The sequence below is a fragment of the Sturnus vulgaris genome, chromosome 1, assembly GCF_052056855.1.
Source record: "Sturnus vulgaris isolate bStuVul1 chromosome 1, bStuVul1.hap1, whole genome shotgun sequence".
Taxonomy (NCBI): Eukaryota; Metazoa; Chordata; class Aves; order Passeriformes; family Sturnidae; genus Sturnus; species Sturnus vulgaris.
Window position 1 is genome coordinate 111,408,815 of NC_142243.1, and position 22,992 is coordinate 111,431,806.

The window sequence follows — 22,992 nt, forward strand, 5'->3', positions numbered from 1 at the left end:
CTCATTTTCTCTCTTGATACACTTAGGAAAACAGCAGATGCCTATGTAGTCTCTTTTAACTATTTCTCCCTTTCTCCCCACAGCCCGCTGTTAATGAGAATTACAGCTCCGAACGCTTCCCGTAGGAAGCACAGCTTTGCAACAAACGCGACAGCAGCTGGATTTCTCCTCGCCTAAGCTTTATGCAAGTGTGAAGGGATTTGTGGGCCAGGGTAGAGATCGAGTTCTCTAGTCTGACAACTGAAAGTACCAAGACATCTCATTTAACAGGTTAAAGACACACACACACTCCGTGATCACTGACTGCTCTGCCCAGTTCCCTCTTATTCCCAGACGCACGTGCGGTGCTCCTCCTAAAAAACTAAACTATGCTCGAAGTCTCAAAATTACTTTCAAGATCATTAAAAGCACGGGGAAGAGGAATCTAGGGTTAAATACAGCGACGAGCATTAGCTTTTACCCGAAATAATGAGCTAGAACAAAAACATTATCTGCACATAATCAAGCCTCTAAGCCATTCAGAGACACCAGATACACACAGCAGGAGATCAAGCTACAGTACTCCACCGAAGTGGTCCAAAAAAAGCCTCCCTGAAAGAAAGGAGAGGTCACAGGTATCTTAAAGAACATAGATGCTTATGCAGGCATTCACTGGGAGCCCTGCCCTCCCCTTCCCCACCCCAATTAGCCTTCAGGCAGGTTGATCAGTTGGCAAGCTCTTTGAAAGGGTCAGTCTGTCCAGAACTGGTATTTCCACTCGGGAAACAGCTCAGGCATGTCATATACCTGTGCTTGCCCAGCGCCGCGCTCTCTGGCTGACGGCTGCGATCCCTGTTATTACTTGACACAAGAATGTCAGAGGGGTTTTGTAATCATGTAGGGCAGCCAGCAGTAAAGTTCTTGCCTGAAACGCGGTATTTTATGGGGCACAACGTAACTGCATGCGCTTTACAGATTCAGTTAGAATGACTTCCAAACTTCAAGCCAATTGCAGCGGTGCAGTGAGTCTTTAATTGAAGTAATTTAGCTCCGGCGCTCAAACACCCGAGAGGAAAGTACTTTTGGAGGGGATGGGGAGCAGGCACCAGCACGTGCTGGCACACAGCAGAGGGGGCTCTGCAAGGCACACATTAAGGCACAGCTCAACAGCGTTTTCGACAACACCGTTTTACCTTAACGAAATGCATCTAACGAATTTGGGCTCATTCCACAGCTAAGCTGCACCTAAACCCGTTTAATTGTGCTCTTACTGTATATTTCGCCACTATGGTAACTAATGCAACTAAAGCCAATTTGCCTTAAAAAAAAAAAAAAAAAAAGGGATCCCTGCCAGAAAACAGAGCTATTTTAAATAAACAAATACAAGATGAATGCAATTGCCATATTAACCCTCTTGTTAACTTCTGAAGTTTAAAATTACACCCTCATTACTAGTGTGTAATTGAGTATTCTCCCGGCTGTTTCCTGCATTTGAGGTTATTCAAATAGTTCATTAGCACATCAAGAACACCACACACACTAATGATACCTGATGCCCCTATCTACTATCCTGGCCCGACTTTCATAAGTCACATCTTCCGCAAGAAGAGAAATAAAAGATGGGGAAAATAAATAAAAAGGAGGAAAAGAGGAGCCCATAGGGCTGAGCTGTCGGTACTGCTGCTGAGGGGGAGCACGGCAGCACCCAGGCACCAATCAAGTCCAACACCCAGGCACACAGTGAGTGGCCACTGGACCGGTGGCAGGGCATGAAGAGATTGGGGGGGCAAGTAAGTTGGATAACTCGCATCCGAGCTCTTTGGGTGCCTGAAGAGTGAGCGTGACCCCAAGAGCCACCCCAATGCTGGCAGTGTGCCTCGGTGCCCATTCTTGGGGGAAGAAAGGAGGGGGGCAGTGCAGACTATGTGGGGCAAGTGAGGGGCTGCCACTTTTTTTTTTTTCCTTTGTCCGGTTACCTGTGTGGGGGAAACAATAGCAGGTGAAACTACTGTGGGTGAGGTGGTGCTTCTGTGCCCATTTGCTTCGGGGAGGAGGTGAGGCAAGGGGTCATGTTTCACTGAGACCACCACCACGGCGGGCGCAGCGGCATCCAGGGGCTCGGCGGGGCGGCGGCAGAGTCTTTTTGGGGAGGCAGAGGGGCCACATGCGTCGCCGCCGGCCGCAGCCCCTGCCGGGAACACTGCCTCGTAGAGCGCCCGCTTGGCCGGGGCCACCGCGGCCGCTTCTGCTTTCACTGGCGCAGCGTCACCGTCTTTGGGCAGCACATAGGGGTTGGCAGCGGGTGGCCGCGGCTGAGGTCCACCATTGAGGGCGGCAGGGGTGTAGCAGCCCCCGCCAGCGGGGTGGTGGAGGAGGTGGTGGTGGTGGGGAGGGGGGTGGTGGTGGTGGTGGTGGGGTGGCTGCAGTCCTCCCAGCTTGGTGCCAATGCCAGCGATACTGTTGAGGGTGGCAATGGAGACGGCACCAATGCAGTGGTTGGTGTAGGTCTTGGAGAGCTTGGCCGCCTTGGAGAGCATCTGCATGCGGGTACCCAGGAGGTTCTTCCCGATGGCCTTGTTCTCGTACCAGGTGATGTCACCCTCGCTGCAGTGGTCCCGCGGGCGCTGGAAGAAGGCTTTGCAGAGGGGGTTGCGTTTAGAGAGGTACTTGACAAAGCTGGCGTAGGGGCAGAACTCTGTGCCAGTCTCGTACATACGAGGCAGGTTCTCCTCGTCACTGCTCTCTGCCCGCTTCTTGCTCCAGGAGGACGAGCGTGACTTGTGGTAGGGCCCCAGTGCCTTGAAGTAGACGAACTTGCGTCCATCCTCATCCACGGCCAGCCCAAAGGAGTCCTCCTCCAGCTCCCGCTGGTTCTCCCGGCCCCGGGTGCAGAAGTACATACAGGTCTCAAACCAGACCTTGTTGAGGAGCCCGAAGGGGCTCTGGGTGCTGAACACGCTGCACGTGTAGAGCTTGCGGAGGTCGGCGCGGGTGATGGCCTGCTTCTGCACCACCGGCCCGGCGCCCTGCTCCTCCAGCTTGCGGATGACAGCGGCCAGGGTGAGGTTGGCGGCGCGGAGCTCGGGGTCCTTGGTGAGGTCGAGGGTGCGGCAGTAGGGCGGCTCGTTGAGGTAGCGGTTGAGGGAGCTGCGGATGCTGATGAGGGACGACTTGGAGTAGAGCTGCCCGCTCTTGGAGCGCGCCTCGGCGTAGAAGGAGCGCAGGACCCGGCAGAGCGCCCCCTTGTCCATGGTCTCGAAGTCGGGGCTCTGCGCCTTCTCGCTCAGGTACTCGCGGAAGATGCGCACGGCGTAGCGGGTGGCCAGCCGCGTGTTCTCGCTCAGCCGCGCCCGCTCCGGCCGCTGCAGCAGCAGGGCCGCCTCCAGCTCCGCGTCCTCCGCCGCCCCCCCGGGGCCGCCGCCGCCGCCGCCCCCCGGGGCAGCCGCCGCGGCGCCCCCCGGGGCAGCCCCGACGCCGCTGCTGCCGCCGCCCGGCGTACGGCCCGGGGCGGGCGGCAGCGGCTCCGTCTCCTCCTCGCCGTCCCACTCCAGACCCATCTCCTCTTCCTCCTCCTCCTCGTCCAGCAGCAGCCCCCCATCGGCTCCGTCCTCCTCCTCCTCGTCCCCCGTTATCTGCACCTCCTGGATCTCATCCTCCTCCTCGCCCTCCTCCTCCTCGCCGGCGCTGCAGTAGCGGTGCGGGCGGGGGGCGACGCCGCGGCCGGACGGCCGGTCCCCCGCATTGTTCCCGCCGCCTCCGCCGCGTCCGCCGCCCCCTCCGCCGCCGCCGCTCCACTCTCCGCCGCCGCCGCCGCTGCCAGGCATTCTCGCCATATTGCCGTCTCCCTGCCAGTCCTCGGGCAGGGCGCATGCGCTATATTGGACCGCAGCGCTGGAGCGCTTTTGTGTTTTAATGACCTTCAGCTACCGGGAGGCAAAGCCGGGCTCTTAAAGGGGCCGCGCTCCCACTGGCGGCGGCGGGGAAGGGGCGGGAGAGGTTGCGATGGATGGGGAGGAGGCTGAGTCGCGCTCAGGGGGTACCGCGGGGAAAAGGAGCGGTACTTACCGCGCCCGCCGCTCACCTCGGGTCCGTCCCGTCGAGCAACGCTGATGGGCGCCGGGCGCTGGGAGGGAGCCGCCGGGCAGGTGCGCCCCTGCCCGGAGGTTCCCCCGCCACCTCCGGCGCCCGTCCCACCTCCCCATCCCCGAAAAAGAAAGCACTCCGCGTGTGGAGCGGCTCTTTCGGTAGGGACGGACCGCCACCGAGCTGCTACGACGCCTCGCACCTCCTCATTCCACAGTAACTTAAATACAGACCAAAGAGAAAAAACAAAAAAAAAGCCACCCAAAAAACCGCAAAACGAAGAAAAGAAAAACCAAACAGAAAACCAATCAAAATCCAAACACACACACACACAAAAGACTCAGGCTGTGCTTGTCCGCGGCACGGCTCAGACCTCGCTAGGATGCTGCCGGGGAGCGGGCGGAGGACCCGGCCCCGCTCCCCGCCTGTCGTCCTGCCGCGACATCGCCTGCCGCCGACCTCGCACCTTTAATCGGGCGCCCGGATTTCGGTCGAGGGGCTCGGGCGGAGACGGACGCTCGGGGCATTGCATCCGTGCGGCTCGGAGTCCGCCCGGGAACAGCCAGTCGGTAGCCGCGGCGCTCGCTTGGCTTGCGGGAGCCCCGGCGAGGCTGGCAGCGGAGAGGGAGCAATAAGGACTCGGGGGCTGACGGGCGCTCCGGGCCGCCCTCTCGCTCGCTGGGGCTGCAGACCTTAGGGCAGCCGGAGGGGCCTCTGCCCCCCCGTGCAGCCTCTGCCTCCCATCGCGCCCGCGTTCTTCCTCTGCTACCCTCTTCAGCCACGGAGCAAAACCCGAGGGCACTCCCGCAAACGCGCCGGGGTGCGGAGCCGCCGGACTCAAAAAGGCACTTTGCGGGTGTTTTGGCAGAGGGGAGCCCCGGAGCGGCGCAGCGCGGGCGGGGGGCGCGGAGCCCCGGCTCAGCCCAGCCCTGCCCCCGCCAGCCCGAGCCCCCCGCCCCGAGCGCGCCCGCGGGGCGCTCCGATCGCGCCCGGCTCTGCCCCGGGAAGGCGGCTGGCTGCACGCTGCCTTCCTTACCCTTCCTTCCCGGGAAGGGTCCTTGGCCGGGCTGGGCTCTGGCAGGAACGAGGGCATGAGCCTAGGGCTGCGCACCGCGGGGAGAGGGAACCTGTCCCACTCGGAACGGGAGGGGACGAGGTGGGTCCCCGCTGGTAGCACCCCCACTCTGCAAAGCAAGCTACCCCACAGGACTCCCCATGCTGTTTAGTCAGGACATTTCTTTTATTCGGGACGATGAAATAAATATTCATTACGACTGCTGGCTACACCTGAAATTATAGCCCTAATTGCAGAGCTGTTGGCCTGAGTTACCACATTTGCTGCTTACTCATCCGTAAGAATTGCTCAGCGCCGGGCCCCCGCCGTGGTGGTTTCCTTTGGGGGGGCTCGGTGCCCGTCGGTGCTGGGAGGTGCCGAACTCCGTGGCCGCTCCCCCGGGGCAGGGACCGACGGCCACGGACGGGACGGCCCGGACAGCCCCAGCTCCCGCCGTCCGGGGAAAAGTGGGATGCCAAAGAAGGGATGTGCAAATTGTTGAGCAAATTAGGCCAATTCGAAATAAATAAGCACTGCGGGAAGAGAGCTTGCCACTCCCGGGAAATAATTGAAGAGAAACCCGGCACTGTTATATTGATGTAAGCCTGGAGTAATTACACGGAGGTCAAAGTTGTTGCACGCACTACAGAAGTTGTGCTCACTCTGTAGTTTGAGAGCGGATTATGTTCCCTCTTAGGTCGATGGCGCACATATACAATTCTGCAATTTTTTTCCTATGCACGTAAGAGGATATAAATTAGCGGGTTTTTTTCCCTTGTCATACTTTATCTGTAACCTAATCCTGAAACAAAGTCTCAAAGACCTTCCCGTGAGATGGAGCAGATGCTGAAACAGATAGCTAAAAGAAACAATACCTTGTTGTGGTTAAAAGCTAAATACCCCAGACAAGCTCCTTTTAGGGGCTATTACAACCCACCCTAGAAGACAGAGAACTGCAGGGCTTGGAGCATAAACTTTTTTTACAAAGATTATTTTTCTTTCTTTTTCTCGTAAATGCTAGAAATTACGTGATCGGCATTGACCTTTGATTCTGTCTTAAGATCGTGGAAGCCACTTTTTCTAAAAAAGACCTTTTCTGAGCCATATAAGTGCAAAAGGTAATTGAATATTTTTTAACTTTAAAAAAGATGAACACCAGGTTGACAGCTTCTGTACCTGGATGTTCATTTAATCACCATTTTCTGATTACAGGAGGTGAACTATGCTGACAGACTTGCAGATGAATATGCAGCCCAGTATACGAATAGTAAGTATAAAGGACATAAAGAACTTGCAGTGAGGTTGGAGGGGAAAAATGTATACGGAGCATCTGTATTACACACATCAGCTGGAAGCACCTCAGCAGCCAGAGGGAATTCAGAGAGTGGCAAGTGAGGTGCTCAGAGTGCTGCAGGTGCCCGTAACTGGGAAGACACATGCATAAGTTATATACCTATACAACCTATATACATATAAGTAAGTTAATCATATACATGTATGTTACCTTACCTATGTTCCTAAAAATAGCATTTAGCCTAGTCAGTTGTATTCTAGAAGTTTAAATCCTATTGTTCAAGCTCTCCAGTTAGATAAGGTAATCGAACTGCATTCCAAAACTGACAGAGTTGCACAATGTTGTCTAATGTGAGCTGGCGTATAACATTAAACTTACATCCACTCCACCTTCCACGTCACTAATCAGAGTTTTATGCTGCTGAGAGATGTGTGCAGGCATAGACAGCATTCTGCGTTCTCCTCTAGGACTCAAGGTTTGAGGCTGATTCTCAAATAGGTCCTGTCCGCACTTGGAAAATACATTTTATTACTGCTGTCAGTAAAGAAGATGTGATACCCCCACCACTAATAATGGACTGGCCTCACTAAGGATTATCCTTATGCATAGATGGAGATCAGTTCATACGCTACAGAACGAGCATGCCAGTTTAAAATCCAAAACAACCTTCTCCATGAGTCAGTTGGTTTACAATAAAGGTAGTGCTTGTTACCACATTAGCAAATAGTTTCAGGTCTTTCTTCACTTCTTTTTTTAAGCTACTCTTGCCCCTGGCCTCGCTCCTGGCAAGCAGAGAGCTTGCTAGAGTTGTGTTCTTTGACAATCGGCTATTGTGCTAAAGCTTTCCACAGCTAATTCTCCTTCAGACGAGCACACTACTTCTCTCGTAGCCTCTGTAAGTGGTTATTTCACTTACAGACACCTAAACCTTCATGCTTCGGTGAGTGTTGGTACGTGTTTCATCATGAGGCTTCACGAGGAACTAAACTGGAATACCCCCAAGAGCCAAGAAACAAAGAAAAACCATTTGGGTTTTCCTGTCTAGGTATCTAGAAAAGTTTATTTAAAAAACAGTGCTTAAAACAAGCTTGTGGGTTAACCCTAATGCTGGCCACCTGGCATTTTTTATAGAAAATAACTTTTTATGAATGTACACTTTTACTGTTAGTTTAAATACAATAAACAGTTTCTTTAAATGTCTTAATATATTTTCTAAACACAAGATGTTTTCACTGCAGAGGCAGGCTATGTGGAAATTGGTATGAGAAATCCATATTGACACTACAGAACTAGAAGGCAAATAACACTTGGGACTCTTGGAAAATTCACTTAGGGAAAAAGCATGTCCTAGAAATCCTTCTCCCACCCAGAAACATGCAGTTTTGAGATAAGCTTTTTTAGCATTTCAGAACTGTCACTTCAAATGCTAATTCCGTTTTTATTTTACTCTGTTATTTTTGTATATGATATTTCTAGTTGTTTCATTACTTCTTCATACTAGGGACAGCTAATGCTAACATGTAGTGTGCTATAACAGATTTTGAATCTTCTTTATTTTAATTTTCCTTTTTTTTAGCATCTCCCATCTGTGTGGCAATGAAACAGCTTCATATAACTCAACAAAGGAGACGTTGATTTAGTAAAGTGAGGATGCATCCATCAGCACTAAGTTGCAGCTGTTCTTAATGGATTTTAAAATACAAAAGCTATTTCACCTCTCAGATTGTCATATTATGAAATGTTAGTGGTAGTTGCGCATATCAAAGCACCAGCTACCACCCAAACCTTGTGAAACATGAAGGCAGCATCAAGCCAGCCCCCTTGCGAAGCTCCCAGGTGCCAACTGAAAGCCTATTTCCCCAGTATGCTCCTATTTTTTTTTCTTCCCGCAGGTATTTGCCGTTACTCACTCACTGCATTTTTTTTTTTAAATACTTTTACAAAAGCAATATTTCTGCTGCTGAGGCCACAATTTGTTTCCCGATTGCTTTGTTTTCAAAATAAACCAGAGAAAACCCGAGTCATCATCTTTGTAAGAAAGCACACATTCAGTGCTTGGCAAATTACAAGGCAAGACTTTGCAAATCACCTTTATTTTCAGTGTCAAGCAGCTGGAGCATTTTTGCTTCCAAAAATACAGAAGAGCTATGTTGTCAGACAGCCTGGAGAGAGCTACTAGAGCTACTGGAGAGAGGCAGGTAATAAATTGCACCGTGCTGCATAAAGGTTTTAGGGGTCTTTTAAAATGTGCTGGAGGTAAGTTGCCAGGAGATACATTAATGCTTTTATTTAGCTGTATTTCAGTTTGTGTTTGTCTTTGCATCTCTGGTGTTGAGGGCACTTGAAACAAATTGGCGGGTCTGTTTGGCACAGTGGTAGCTGGTTAAAGTTGCTCTAGTGGTTGTCTGATCATTTCTGTGAGCTACTGACACCAAGCAACCTGCTGTGCTAGTGGCACAAAGTTCGCCCTCCATGGAGGGAGAAAGAGCTCTTTCTATCCAGGCTGATAATTGGTTAGTTTTTATTCCTTCTCAACCGAGCCCATGCATTCTACATGAAGGTGAGGGAAATTTAGAAGGACCAAGCCAGTAACTCAAGAAAGGGAGCTCCAAAGAGAGAGATCCCTGTGAAACCACAAAGCTTATTTGTTGTAGGTCTAATTACAAGTTTTCGCTTCATACAATGTCTTAAGTACTATGTAATAGAGCATAACTTTATGCTGTATTGGATATGAAGTTCTTGAAATCCTATTTTCTAATCATAATCTTCCAGTAAAAGTTTATTTTGAACTATGAGTTCAGGCTGGAAGTCACACTGGGCTGGATGAGGTCTAGAAATGCAGGGATGGACAACTGGTTATAGGATAACAGGGTCTGGCTAAGAAAACTCCTTAAACATTCCTTTAAGAAAAAAGGGAAAAACCCCCAAATCCAAACAAGAATGTAATATAATGAGACTGAATAAGTGCACTTTCCAACTTGTTTCTGTACCATATGGATTTTATCTTGGTTCCTTTTACCATCCCCATTGCATAACCCAAAGTTTCTGTGTTGCCATGAGCTGTGCTGAGCACTGATTCCCACACAGGGCCAGAGGTAGAGCTTTACATCCCATGCAACTTGTTCATACCAGGCTTTTCTCAGAGCATGGGGTCGTCAAGTGACAGGACAACAGCTGGCCTACAGCCCAGCATGGAAAAGGAGTCTTCTTTCGACCATCAACTAGTGGCTTTAAAGCCGCTTTATACCATGAATTCACTGTCAATATACTTTTGTTTTGATTTAGTGACTGAAATAAACTGATTATTCCCCTTTTCCACCAGTATTATGTCTGTGTCATCATGAATTTGAAAATTCCCTTTCAGGTATTTATGTAGCAAAAACCCCAGCACCAATGGTCTGTCTTCTTGGATTTTCTTTTCTCAATTGAGTTATCTCAGCTGGGTTGACACAAACCCAATTTAAGCAACTTTAGAATTGTGTGAGTTCAAAGGAAGCCCACAGAGGGTGTAAACATACTGTTAAACAGTGTCAGAGCCCTGCTCAGGCTGTCATCCAGACCCACCTTTCTGTTGCTGTTGAATTTTAAGTTACACTAACTTGTAAAGCAGCATTCGAGTAGAAGGGAATAAATTCATAGGTCATATGAAAGAAGAGTACTGGGATAAAAAAAGTACAGCAATGTTTACTGCCAGACCCCATGACCTCCTTTATCAGAGTGATTTAATTCATACCAAGAAAAAAAATGGTAGAGCATGTCACAGAATATTAAAAAATAAGGAAAGTCCTTTATGCAAAACCACTTGCATGAATTAAATGCTCCCACTGTATCTGTCTTCAGGTGAAACTGGGGGAAAAGCCTCAGGATACTGTCAGGACTTTTGTTTGAGGTTTAAAGCCAGAGGCCATAAAGGACCTTTCAGTTTTCACCTGCATTTTGCTACATTTCAAGTTATAGAGAGCAAAGCCTGGAAAAGTAGAAAACCTGAAATGATTCAGAGAAAACATAAAGAAAATTGATAAAGTTTAGTGAAAAGACTGGACGTATTGGATGTACCTCTCTTTTTTCAGCATCAGGTAATAAAATAGATGAAAAATACCTTCTAGCATCTGGTAAACATCAGTATTTTTTAAGAGTTTGGCATTAAAAAAACCCAAAAAAAACCACTTCTGCATCTGTTGAGAGTGCTTAACTGGAAAGTTTTTTTGTCCATCCCTGAATTATACATTGAATGCTTTGAATAACCTTGCTTTTTCTATCCATGAACGGTTAAGCTGGGCTTGAATCAAAGTTTTCCTATTTGAAGATCAAGGCTAAAATTCAATTTCTTTTTACAGAACAAAAGGTATCATCAAATAAATTAAAATAATCTAAAAAATCCTAGAGCTAAGACTGCACATTCATGAACTGAATTATACTACTACAAGCAGGTAGCTGTTTACTAGTAAAGACCCTGCTTTTAATAGAAATTAGCATTGTTAAAACAAGCAAGAGAAAAATTACAAGCTCTTCCTTTGCCTTGGACAAAACAAGGTCACATTTGCAATTTGCAGTGCTTGATCTCTCCATTAGCAATCTTGGCAAAGGTTTATCAAGTTATTCTGAATAATTTCCTTCAAGTTATGAGTGTGTCACTTGGTCTGTTATGGACCTGTTCCTTCAGTTTGCTCTCCTGTTTACCTGTGAATTGTCACACTCGTTCTTGCTGATGGGTGTCAAAAGAAAAAAAAAAAAAAAAAGCAGTGTTTAAAATCAAAGCTTCAGTGTGGAAGGATATAAAGTGTGAAATCCAGACCCATTGCTTTCATTCTGGCTTTAGTGATCATAGAAACCTGCTGTAGGGCAGGACTAATCTGCCAGAAAATTATTATTGAGCCCTGGTAACTCAGATATATGTGCAGACTTGAAAACATTGTTCTTTGTGCCAACTCCAGGTCCTACAAGAATCTCACACGATATCCTCCACCTGGCTCACAAATACGCTGCCTTCCACTGTAAAGACGAGAAAGTTTGTTAATTCCCAAGCAGCTGTGAACAATTTAATCTCTTTCCAAACAGCCCAGCATCCTATTCCAATTGAGAGTTTCTTGGGGGATGGATAGTTTGAAGAGCTGGTGAGAGATAATAGGGTCTTTCTTTCAATTTCATTCCTATGGATTTGGCCTTGGCAGTAGCATCTTGATAACAGGAGTTGCCAAATCTCAGAGCCTCACGATACTTAGTTGGAGTTTCCTCCTCCATATGCTGGAACTGAGGGGTTTAAAATTAGTCTTTGGCAGGCAAATTTGAAACCTTGAATTACTGGTCTGTAAATACTTGGAAATCAGGTGGGGAGCCACAGTTTTGTAATTTTAGGAAGAAAAAATCCCTGTAATTTTAAGATATGATTAAGATTTTATTGTGAACACTGGTGGTTAGAACTCCTGGGATTTCCCAGATGAAATTGCCTCTGAGAACTGAGCTGATAACTTGAATTGGTTTCCTGGACAAGTCTCTAAATTACTGATTTCTTTGCCTCACATAACTTCTTATTCAAAAAATCACCATCCAAATCCTACAGAAGTCATTTTTGCTACCTCTTTGGCAATATGTTTAGAAGAGTCAAAGCATCACAAAGAACTACTTCAAGAAGTTCATACCCAGGTTTCTTTGAGTTCTCAGAACCAAGAACTTTTTTTTGTTCTGATTATCAGAAGGCCTCTGCACTCAAAAATGGTTGTATAGATATTTAAGCCAGCTGTACTTTTAAACAGGCTTGCACCTGATATGGTTTCCATGGGAGCTGCTTGGTCCTCAGCCATTTGCAAACATGGCTGCTTATGTAGATAATTAAATTAGAGTTAGTGAACACAGTGTTCTTCTGAACAGCTGACCTTCAGTCTTTCTGGCACACTGGTAGTAGAAGGGAAATACATTCTTTCTATGGTTTATATTTCCTGTCCCACATTTTTCTTTTCATTAAGACTAGCTAGATGTGACTTTCTGGGTACTCTACCAAAATCTACTATTTCATCGTATTTTCAGCAGTTACCCTTGGATTGGTCTGCACAGCTCCAGACAGAGCATTTAATCATCTTAGTTCTTCTATTTTCACTGGAATTCCCAAATTTTTTAAGCTTTTCTTTTGTCCAGCAAGATATATTTGGCTTGACCTAAAACGTTTCATAATACTCTCTAAGAACTCGTTTTATTCAATCAGAAAGTAGTGGAGTTTAAGTACTTAGGAAAGTCAGCCATATCTAAAATGTGGAGGATGAATTATAAGAGCTTTGTTTGTAAAGCTAAATGGATCAAAGTATCTGGAACAATTTTTAATGTTTTTTTGGGCAGGCACTGTATTTCAAAGGAAGTTGTAGATTCATTTTGTTAACCTGTTGCTTCAAATTACTTTGTCAGGTCCTAAATAGGGAGGGACAGGATTTTGGCTACTGAATTCCAGTTTGGCCACTAGTGCCTGGGCTAATTAAGGATGGGTAGAGAGAACCACACACACAGCTGAATAAACTAGAAAAGTCCTGATGTCCCACTGAGGTCAGCAGCACTAATTAGCATCCACAGACAGGAAATCTGTTTGAACCTGCTTGCTTTGCTTCCTGGCTTTGGTTGCATCCAAAATCATTTGGGGAAATGATTCTGATGCTGTATCCTGCCAGAAGCACATGGTGGGATGCTCATGGGCTAGCCTGTCCACCCAGGACTTTTATAATCATTCTCACTCACTGGGGCTGCTGAAATTTTGTTGTATGGAGGGTACAAACCCAGACGTCTTTTGGCTGCTCAACAGAACGAGTTTGACCCTTGCAGGGGTACTTGTCTGCCTGCCTCTTAAGCTCTGTGTAGTCCAAGAAGCTTGGTACCATTCTAGGAAGACATGTTGAGAATTCCATCTCTCTGCAGTAGTACCAGAAACACATGGAAGCCACAAACCACCTCCACATTGGGGAATCTTGCCAGGCCTTCATTTCTTTCATACTTTCTGTCCATGAACTCTGAGCTTTCATGAAGCTTCTCCCTAGAGTGCCATGGACAAATGTCACTACTTCCCTTCTCTGTGCTGCTCAGAAACCCACCTGAGGTATAGGCTGCTGAATTCTGGTTTTATTTATGCTCTCAGAAGGACTGCTCCATCTCTTAAGCTTTCTCTAGAGCTGAGTGACTGTTGATAGAACAACAAATATACATGTCCAATACTTTTTCAGTATTTTTGGGTAAATTAGTGGAGTAATATCAGAAAGCTTATAGTAGTGTTTATCTGCTGGTCAATAGAACAATTTTGAAATTAAGAAATAAGAAAAGTTTTCACTGTGGTATTTGTATTAGGCAAGTCTCCTCCACACAATATATCAGTAATAATATATTTTTAATAAAAGGTGGCAAATATTGGCCCTACAGTAGTAGTTTCTCAAAGTCCTATGCATAAATGATTATTTTAGTAGGCAGTAGGCAAGCTATCACTTGTCTGTATGAAAGATTTATCCTTCATTTTAACCTCAGAGAGAGAATCATTCCTCTCAATTTCTTCTGCCTTGCAGAAAGGACATGAAACAAACAGAAAATGTTGTGAATGTTCTACAGCTTCAACTGGAATTAAAAAAATAAACCTAAGAAAAAAACCACTTCACCTGAAAGCCGACTAATGTAAATAAGGAAACAATTAAAACCTTCTGGTTTTGATGACACGATTGTTTTACACAGTGCTAAAAGAGTGTATCTCTCAATTGTCTGTAAAATGTTGCCAAATCACAGAATAAGTACACAGAAATGGGCAGGGATTTTCTTGTATTGGCATAACCAGTTTGAAGACACTCAGCTGGATAATAGAGAACAAATTTTATCGTGTGGAAATTACCTAATACTATAAAGCACCTATTACCTAATCCTGCAAAGTACTTCCAGAAACACTCCAAAAGCAAGAAAAGAGAATCTAAGTCCACTGGTTGCACCTGTCCTTTTGCATCCAGCCATGAAGAACATCCTTCTGTTCTGGGCTGACACTGCCTGGGTTGACTCTGTTGAATCTGCCAACAGAATAAGGCTTAGCAAATAGAGTGGGGAAAGGAGAATTCAGTCTCAGCTGTTTGCAGTCATCTGAGAGCTTCTGGTGATCCATGCCACTCTGTCTGTGCTTGCTGCAAAATGCATACACCTTGGGGGAAAATATTAGTAATCTGGGCACAAGAGCTAAAAACTTTCCAGTAGAATAATCTGAATCACATATTTGGCTTAGTTTCCCGATGGAAGAAATAGAAAGTCCCCTTGCTCCCTGAAATCAACCATCATTCAACTAACTATTATATTTTTAAATTACATTCTCAGTAAACTGCAAGGATGCCAAGACTGCTGTTGTGCCCTAATGATATATGTGAGACTTTAATGTTGATACAGAGCTCAGGGTCATGAAGATTTTCTAGGAGAGAGCAGGAACTCTAGAAAATCTACCACCACATTAGCAAAATTAGCAGTGTTGAGGGGAACTCTTCTTGGACTCATGACAACTAGTCTGACCCATGATAACTTGCAAAGTCATAACAGAGAGAAGTAAAATTCCAACATCAACATTCCTCTTGAGTAAAGAAGACCCCCTCCTCCAAATGAACCCCAACCAAACCCCAGAGAAATCCAGACCAAACAGATGACTCTTTCCTCTGTTAGCATCCTGTCTTGCTCCTTTTGAACCACTGCCACTGCTATACCAGAGTATATTTGGTGCTGGGATATCAGGGCTGGGCTGGGTTAACCAAGCCACATAAGATGGAACAACAGTGAACAACAGGAAAAGGTGGGGGGTTGGAGTTGTACTACAAAAGAATATGAAATAATTCTAAAATTACTCCCACTCAGGTTGTGCTTTCCTTTAACAATCCCTGTGTGCCCCCTAAGTTTGTTGGCAGTTAGCCAAACATTTAAAGCCCTAAAGCCATCCTATTGTCAAACTGTCTACAATTCTCCTAAATTTTGCTGAGAGGAGCATTTAACAGAGGAAGATGTGGTCTGGTTGCCTGCAGTTTTTCCCATCAGCAGACACAGTGGATAGAAAGAGTCACTGAAGGAGCATTCCTGTAGCCCTGATCCATTATGTTCCTTTGGCACATGCAGGCATATTCATAAGCTCTATATCCAAAACAGGTGAATTCTTCTCAGCAGCACAACTAAATTTGAACTCTGTTGTCCTAGTGAAGGGCAGTGGTGGACATTTGGGTTCAGGGCAAGAATACATTTGACACAGAAAAGATAAGAGACAGATCTAACAGAGACATCAAGAGATGCTGTAGAACCAGATTTTCTTCATCCCACTGCTGACAAGAGGTGGGATTTGGCTCTTTTCCCTCCCAGCAGTGACTCTGCCTTGGTGAGGGCAGCAGCAGGAGCAGGTCTCATTTTCTAGGGCTCTGGCATAGATAATGTAAACTTGGGACCAGAGCTGATTTGTTCCTCAAGGCAATCTGCTGCCCTCAGCAGCTTCTGTGTTGCTAGAGCCTCAGGTCGGCTTTGTTCAAAACCTCCAGCAACCTTCTCTCAAGACAAACTCCTGCAGTCACAGCCAAAGCTTAAGTGAATTTGCTGTGCCTGCAGAGGCAAGAGAGGATTTCTGCTGGGACACCTGGTAAGGACTCCAAACAGTGGTGCCAAGCAGAACATATCTTGCAGTTACCTTCATCAGACAGGACCACTTCACCCCAAAGGTGGCTGAAAGTGAACAAAACATTGGGTTGTAAGGCACACCAAAGGTTCAACCACGGTTGCCATTTTCACAACCCTCAAAGGGGTAAAAAACCTCGTAGTTTCTCTTTGTTCACTCCAGTTGAAAGAAACTAGAAATTTAATTTTAATGCCACTGTCAACAGTCCAGTCTTGAGCTGGTAAATCTGGCTGTTAATTACTCTGGGCCTGGGACTCTTCTTTCTTATTCTTCTAAGATAAACTCCTCAGTTTTTTCCCCTCTTCCTTGTGCATCACACCAAGTTGCTGAAATGCTACATATCAGTCCCAGCTTGGACAGTGCTTCCCCTCCTCATTCATCCTCTGCTCTCTCCAAATCATGTCATACTTTCTCCCATTCCCTCTCCTTCACTACCTGTTCTTTCTTTGGGAATGAGCAGAATTACATACCCATCTGCCTTAACTGTTTCCTACGTTTCTGCTAGGAGAGCTTGGGAAGATGAAATACAGGGAAAAGTGGTGCAGAAAATACACTGAATGATATGTGAAGCTGCACTGAACATGCCTTCTACATGCCAATCTCCTCCTTGTGCTTTATCTCTTCTCCTTTGCAATCCTATGGAAACCAGGAGGAAACCAGGAAAAAAACCACTGCATGGCTGTCAGCTTCAAAGCAGAAGAAAAACTCCATCCTCTCTGAGTTGCGATTACATCTCAGGATAGATGACTTCCCACACTTCTCTGGGAGAACTCCTGGTTGCTATCTTCTTCCTATGGGACCACACAAACAGCTGAATAAACAGCATTAATATCTGTGGGAAAGACAAGATGATTCTACCCCTCTTCCTCCAAGTTTCTTCATTTTTCTATAACCCCGCCTGCCTCCTCAGGAGGTTCCAGCTCCTCACCTTGGCACACCGTGCCCAGCAGTTGTGATGCTCTACTCAAGGTGACACCAAGCACTACAGTCCTGCCAGGACTGTTGTCCCTAGCCATGTGTGGGAGAATCCCTGCGCTTTCAGCCACGTGTCCTTGCTGGTGTTTGAGTAAAACAATGCCCAGCTCTTGCTAATCTCTAGTATTCATGACCACATGATGTTCCAAAACAAAGCATGGAGAAAGAGATGAAGCCTGGATTATTTTTTAAATAGTGTATTTGAGAGTAGTCACTTAACTTCTGGGTTTGAATTTTCAGACTGCAACAATTTTCAAGTCCTGTTCTACCTTTACCTTCTCTTACTGCCTTATCCATTTCTCCTCCACCTCAAACATAAAGGCTAAGTATCTTCCATCCCAAACATAAAAGATAAGGATGATTTTTTTCCCCTTTTAAATCCAGGAATCTCTTTAATCCTGGATGTGAGACAATGGGAAACATACTAGGAGGTGAGAAGAGAGGCTTGGCAGTGCAAAAGAGAATACAATAAACCAGTTATTTCTTTTCCAATCATTAAACTCCACACCCTAGAGTTACTGGTCTTTATGGCAGCCTGGTCAAATCGAAAAAGACACAGAAAAGCAAAGGAGAAAGGTCCTATGTTTCCAAACTGATGCATGGACAAGGTGCCAAATGATTGCATTTCGTTCATTTGCCACAAACTGGGTTAGCTTTGAGCTTGAAGGAGAGAGAATAGCAGGTTTTTAAGTACTGCTTCTGGGTCTGGCATCAACATTTCTGGTACCATAATGAGTCAGACATCAGAGGCAATACACATGAAAGGATGCAGGCCAATGCCTAGGCAAACAGAAGTGGGAAAGCAGAACTGAAAAATAAGTGCACATATCAGGAAAGAAGGACTCCATCCTCACAAAACTTTTGAAATTTTAACCTCAATTTCCTTAATTTCATCAAATAAATTCACTTCAAAATAAACCACTACCACCACCACCAATACAAAAACGCCTCTAGAATTCTGGGCAGTTAATTTGCCAGAGGCAGAGTTTGTTCTGTTAATTGCCATTTGCCATGTACCGATGCCACAGTCCCAAATGCTCTTGCACATTTCCCATCACGCAAGCACACACGTGATTAAGAACATTTGAGCAGTCATCCTTAGAACTGTGAAAAACATTAATCCTCAAATGAAGGGAAATCAGTCTTTTGAGCCACAGAAACCATGGCTTCAGCTGCTCCTTCCCTTTGCCTTTAGCCAAGGCTCCTGAAGGGCTGTTGGATGTTTAGGGGTAGATAATTGGCTCTGGTAACATACTATGGGGTGGAAAGTGCATTGATGGAAAACATTTCAAACTCTGATTTGCACCATTACTTGGGGGCTTCACTGGGAACTCAGGGCAGTCCAGAGACATATATTTGGCACTCTTCAGCTGTCAAGTAACTCCCTCAATTGCTCTCTTATGCCTCACATTTCCATTGTCTTTTCTTCTTCCTTTCTTTTGCAGACCATTCCTTCTTCTCTGACTCCTCTTTCAACTTGTATCATCATTGCCCAGAGAGTTGATATGTGTTTCCTGGTTCTCTTCTTTGATATCCTTTGCTCTCTCCAACACTTTATCAAACATAATTGTCACAAATATAATATTTATTCCAAGAAGTTTCAGTGATCTGCTAATCAACTAGTACAAAATAATCAACTACAGAACTCTAGAAGATTTCCCATGTCCCTTCCTGTACTCTGTTACAAGGCTTCCTTTACTATATCAGGACTTGTTGACAGTTCTACTAATGCGACTGATTAATGGGGAAGTTTTCCTTTTATTTTGATCAATAGTTGTAATAGTCGATTGAGTCTCATCACTGTTAGCACAGTTGCAGTGATGTGAAGGTACAAGTGGGCATCACCTCTTTGATCTTAGATCACAGAAACTGCTTTCTGTCTTGGGAATCAGAGCTGCAAAATTTTGTCTTGCAAAATTATGTGACATAAAAAAACCCTGCTAAAGCACACAGAATTCAATAACCATGTATATAACCCTCTGGTACCTCCATTACATGTTAGATATTGTTGATGCAATGCAAGCCAAAATTGTGAGATCACTGCTCCAATAGGAACACAGTAATGAGATCCAATACCCACAAAAAACTTGCACTCACAGGTTATTGTTCTGGAGTCAGTTAATGATTAACATGGATTAACTCTTTGTGCTTTATGGACATAATATCAGAGTTTCTCAAAAATGTAGGGGTGCTCAGAGACACTGTAGAGATTTTGGAATAGATTCTATTCTTTATGATTATGTAGTGTTGGAAAGCAGAGATCTTACAGAATATTAGAAACGTGTTGAATTCCTGACTCTGCTGCCAAGAATCAGCCATCATTTTGCATGTAGTGCCTTGGTATTTCAGGCCATGCCTGCCTAGTGTGATCCCAAGCATGTGCTGAAAACAAAGGGAACGTGATAAGGCAGCAGAAACATGATTAAGCTTTGATCTGAAAAAGGATCCTGACTCTCTTATGCTGCTGAAAGTTTGTGGACACCAAAGAGAATATGGTAAGTTTGCTCAGCAAACTAGAGGTGTGACATTAATACAAGTTACCCAACACTAGAGTCTTCCATACAGCCACAGCTAAAATAAATCTGTTTCCCCACTAATTAGCTTAAAGCCAGCATAGCTATGGTGCTTCTCCTACTGCCACATTTTCTTTTGTACTTAATGATCTAATCACATCCTCCTTTTTCTACAGGGCCTTTGCCTCATTCAGTGCCCAGGATGGATGCGACTCATTGAATAGGCATCTGTAGTCTGACAGTTTGTCTCAGATTTGCCTGGAGCTGAAGATACATCCTTTGATTATATCCCTGGCTCTGCTGCAAAGTTTCTGTGTTAGGGTACTGGACGAGTCACTTAAACCAAACAAAGTGGGCACAAAAACCCTCTTCTTTTTTTGCTATGGGTGTCTGACTGTAATGACTTGACATCTCATTTGTGAAAGAGGTAAGGGCTCATTATATGCAACTGGGGCAGAATGCTGCAAAATGCTAAATACTCTGAAAAAGAGAGAGACTCAGAGATTCAAAATTAAAATTAGTAAGACAGTGTCATCCATGATCTTCCTGGACTCTCTTTCCTGTATCCAAAATAGTTCTTCCAGCATAGGGAGAGTTTCACAGTAACAAGTACATATCTGGGAAATGGTAGTTTTGAGGTTTCAAATCCCCATTAGGACAAAAGGAAAACCATTCTCAGGTCAGAAGGGTGGACCACTGTTTCATACAGGTTCCAGGTGTTTAGGCTCTCCTATGTAGTTGCTCAAATCAGCAGACTTCTAGATCATTTGTCCACTCAGTTTAACCAAGAAGGCTTTGACCTTCATGACTTAATCAAAACCGAACAATTCCAGCAAAAAACTTCAGTTTTGACAGACCTTTTCTGGTCAGACAACTGATTTGTACATATTTCCTGTCTGAACTGCTGAGACTATGGCAGGACTCTGGGATGAGTGTGCCAGTCCCACTGTATAAGTTTTTGTTTTCAAGAGTTGTTGCTCTGGGAGATGTCAAACTAGGCTTGCAAAGGCATGTCTGAAGCTCATCTGAACTCTTCTGTATCAACTACAGATGCTCCACATTTCCAGGAGAGCTCTTCTGGCTCAGGTCATCATGCCATGTTACAGACACAGAGGGTGACCAATTTCCTTGGTAAGCCCAGTAACTCTGGGCAGTCCATCCAACCTCAAGGCCCTCAGGTTTGCCCAGGATGCTACACGGCTTGAAGTAGTCTATGGATACAAGATTACATAAACCATTTGAATGAAGCTGGCACCTATGTAAATCAAAGCTTTATACCTTCTTCACATACATACATACATCCCTGTCCACACCACATCTGAATCTCTTCATCTTTAAGGAGAAGACAGTGTCTCAGAAGAGAGATCACCTGTCCTTCAAGGCTGATGTCCAAGGGCAGCAAGGAGCATCCTAAGCAGCCCTATTTACTAGGCACTACAAAAGCAGGTGTAATCAAAAGAGAGGAGTCATTCATCTCATCCCTCTTGGACTCCAGCCAGGTATTTCTATTTCCTTTTCCAGCAAACCTTCCCACTTTCAGAAGACAACAAAATTTAGGCGAGACTACTAAAAGAGACGGAAAGGTTTCAGGAGGCTGTGGCAGCAACAACAGCCTTTGCTGTCTGGGTTTTGTGCACATCATTTCTAACAGGGATCTGTGCAACCTGGCATTTAAATAATATTACCGTGGGAGTGATTCTTTTCTGAAGCATGCTACAGTTTCTTGTGCAGTGTCAAATTTGGGATCATTTTGACATCTGTTCTGTGGCACTCATCCATCTGTTGTAACTGAGTAGGTGTTGGGTGGGGCTGGCAGGAGAGACTTGTTTAAGTGTTTGTTTTCATCTTGTAGAGGAACAGCAGAGCCAGTTCAGTAATTAATTAAATACTCATCTTAAAAAAAAAAACCACAAAAAACCCCAAAAAACAAAAAACAAAACAAAACAAAACAAAACAAAAAACCACACACACACAAAAAAACCCAAAGTGTGCTAATATTCTAAAGAAATTGTGAATAAGGCTGCTGGTACTTATCACTGCTGAAATGTGTGGACATTGTTCCCATTTCTGCTTGATTCCATTTGTTTTAGGATGCCTTCTTCATTGGGCTGGCACTCTGGTTTCTACTCCTGACTCAGCCAATTGCCTCCTGGCTGAATTTGGATAGGTCACTCAATCTTTTGTACAGCAGTTTCCCTCTCTGGAAAATGCATCCAAAATAAAACATCTCTTTTTTATAAACTTTGAAATCTGCTGATAAAAAATGCAACAGGATAAGTGGCAAATATCGTTACAGCCATTATATTAATTTGTGGTTATTCTGTTCAAAATAATCATAATTTTAAATTAACCTTTTCTGTCATCTGCTCATAGCAAAAGAAAGGCTCTGAGCACAGTGAAAACAAATCCAAAACTTCTATGGCTGACTCTCTGTGTCTTTTGGGAATTTGTTTCTCTCGTTTCACTCAGAATAGAGCATAAAAATTATTCACCTTGTTTAACTGTCTGCTCATAATCTTCCCACCATTCACAAGTGCATGGTGCACCAAGCAACCATGTCCTTCCCTGTGAGTGACTAGGGAATGTTCCACCTGCTCTGTTTTAACTTCTGTGCAGACTTTGGTATTAATTTCTTTGCCTTGGGACAGTGACTCCTGCTGTTCTGTTTGCCAGTCTACTGAGATGTAGTTGTGCTTTGTATTTAGAAATCAGTTTAACCCTGCTCTGTGATCAGTTTATGGATTGAAGACGTTATTGATAACACTGGAAAATGCTTTCAGTGGAACATCTATTTGCAAATGTACTAGATAACCAAGGAAACGGGAATTCCCTATGCATAGCTAAATATAGTAATTTTTGTCCAGCATGTCTAATCCTGTGAGGTTCTGAACACCTCCACAAAAACCTGGCACAGGCAGGGATGCTCAGAGCAGCTTGCAAATTGCTATTTTGTGACTGGCAGATATGAATGCCACATTCATTAATCCCAGAATATATTTAAAGATGTGCACTTAGCTATAGAGCTATGGAGATTACACAGTCTGTGCTTGTGAACAGAAAATTGTGTGATGCGGCTTTTCACTTTCCTCCTTCCCCTTCTAGTGTAGCACACAGCAAGAGGTGTTAGCCTAGGAGTAGAGTAAAAGAGTTTGTGGGAATTGAATGCTTTGTATTTTCTGGTGGCCTCTAAAGCTTGGAATCTCAGCACCTCCAGATCATAGCAATTTTGCACCTAAGATTATCAGTTATAAAAAACAAAAGTAAAATCCTGGGTTTTCAAATGCAGTTTCTTCTAAAATGCTCTGTTAGAGATCAGAAGCATCCACTGGGGACACTGATTATGAAGAACAAAATGCAATCTCCTTTGTTTTGTTTTAGATAGTAAAAAAATTCAGTGTTGGTAATGTCACCCTGAAGGTATTTACCATTTTACCTGTAATGTTACTCTTTGCCA

General features: G+C 45.1%; 1 protein-coding gene across 3 annotated transcripts in view; it reads right to left on the reverse strand.

Annotated features, from left to right (window-relative positions):
• Positions 1-22,992, reverse strand: part of KCTD1 (potassium channel tetramerization domain containing 1) — a 100,753-nt gene that overhangs the window by 63,639 nt on the left and 14,122 nt on the right. Inside the window, exon 1 of one of the 3 annotated variants that reach the window (XM_014874331.2) lies at positions 4,529-4,626. The exons of 1 other annotated variant lie outside the window; for it this stretch is intronic. In XM_014874331.2, coding sequence (XP_014729817.2) covers positions 4,529-4,594 — 66 coding nt within the window. In that variant the 5' untranslated portion in view covers positions 4,595-4,626. Of the gene's footprint in view, positions 1-1,955; positions 3,813-4,528; positions 4,627-22,992 lie in introns of those variants that run through there. One more of the 3 variants, XM_088174277.1, reaches the window with a different exon arrangement.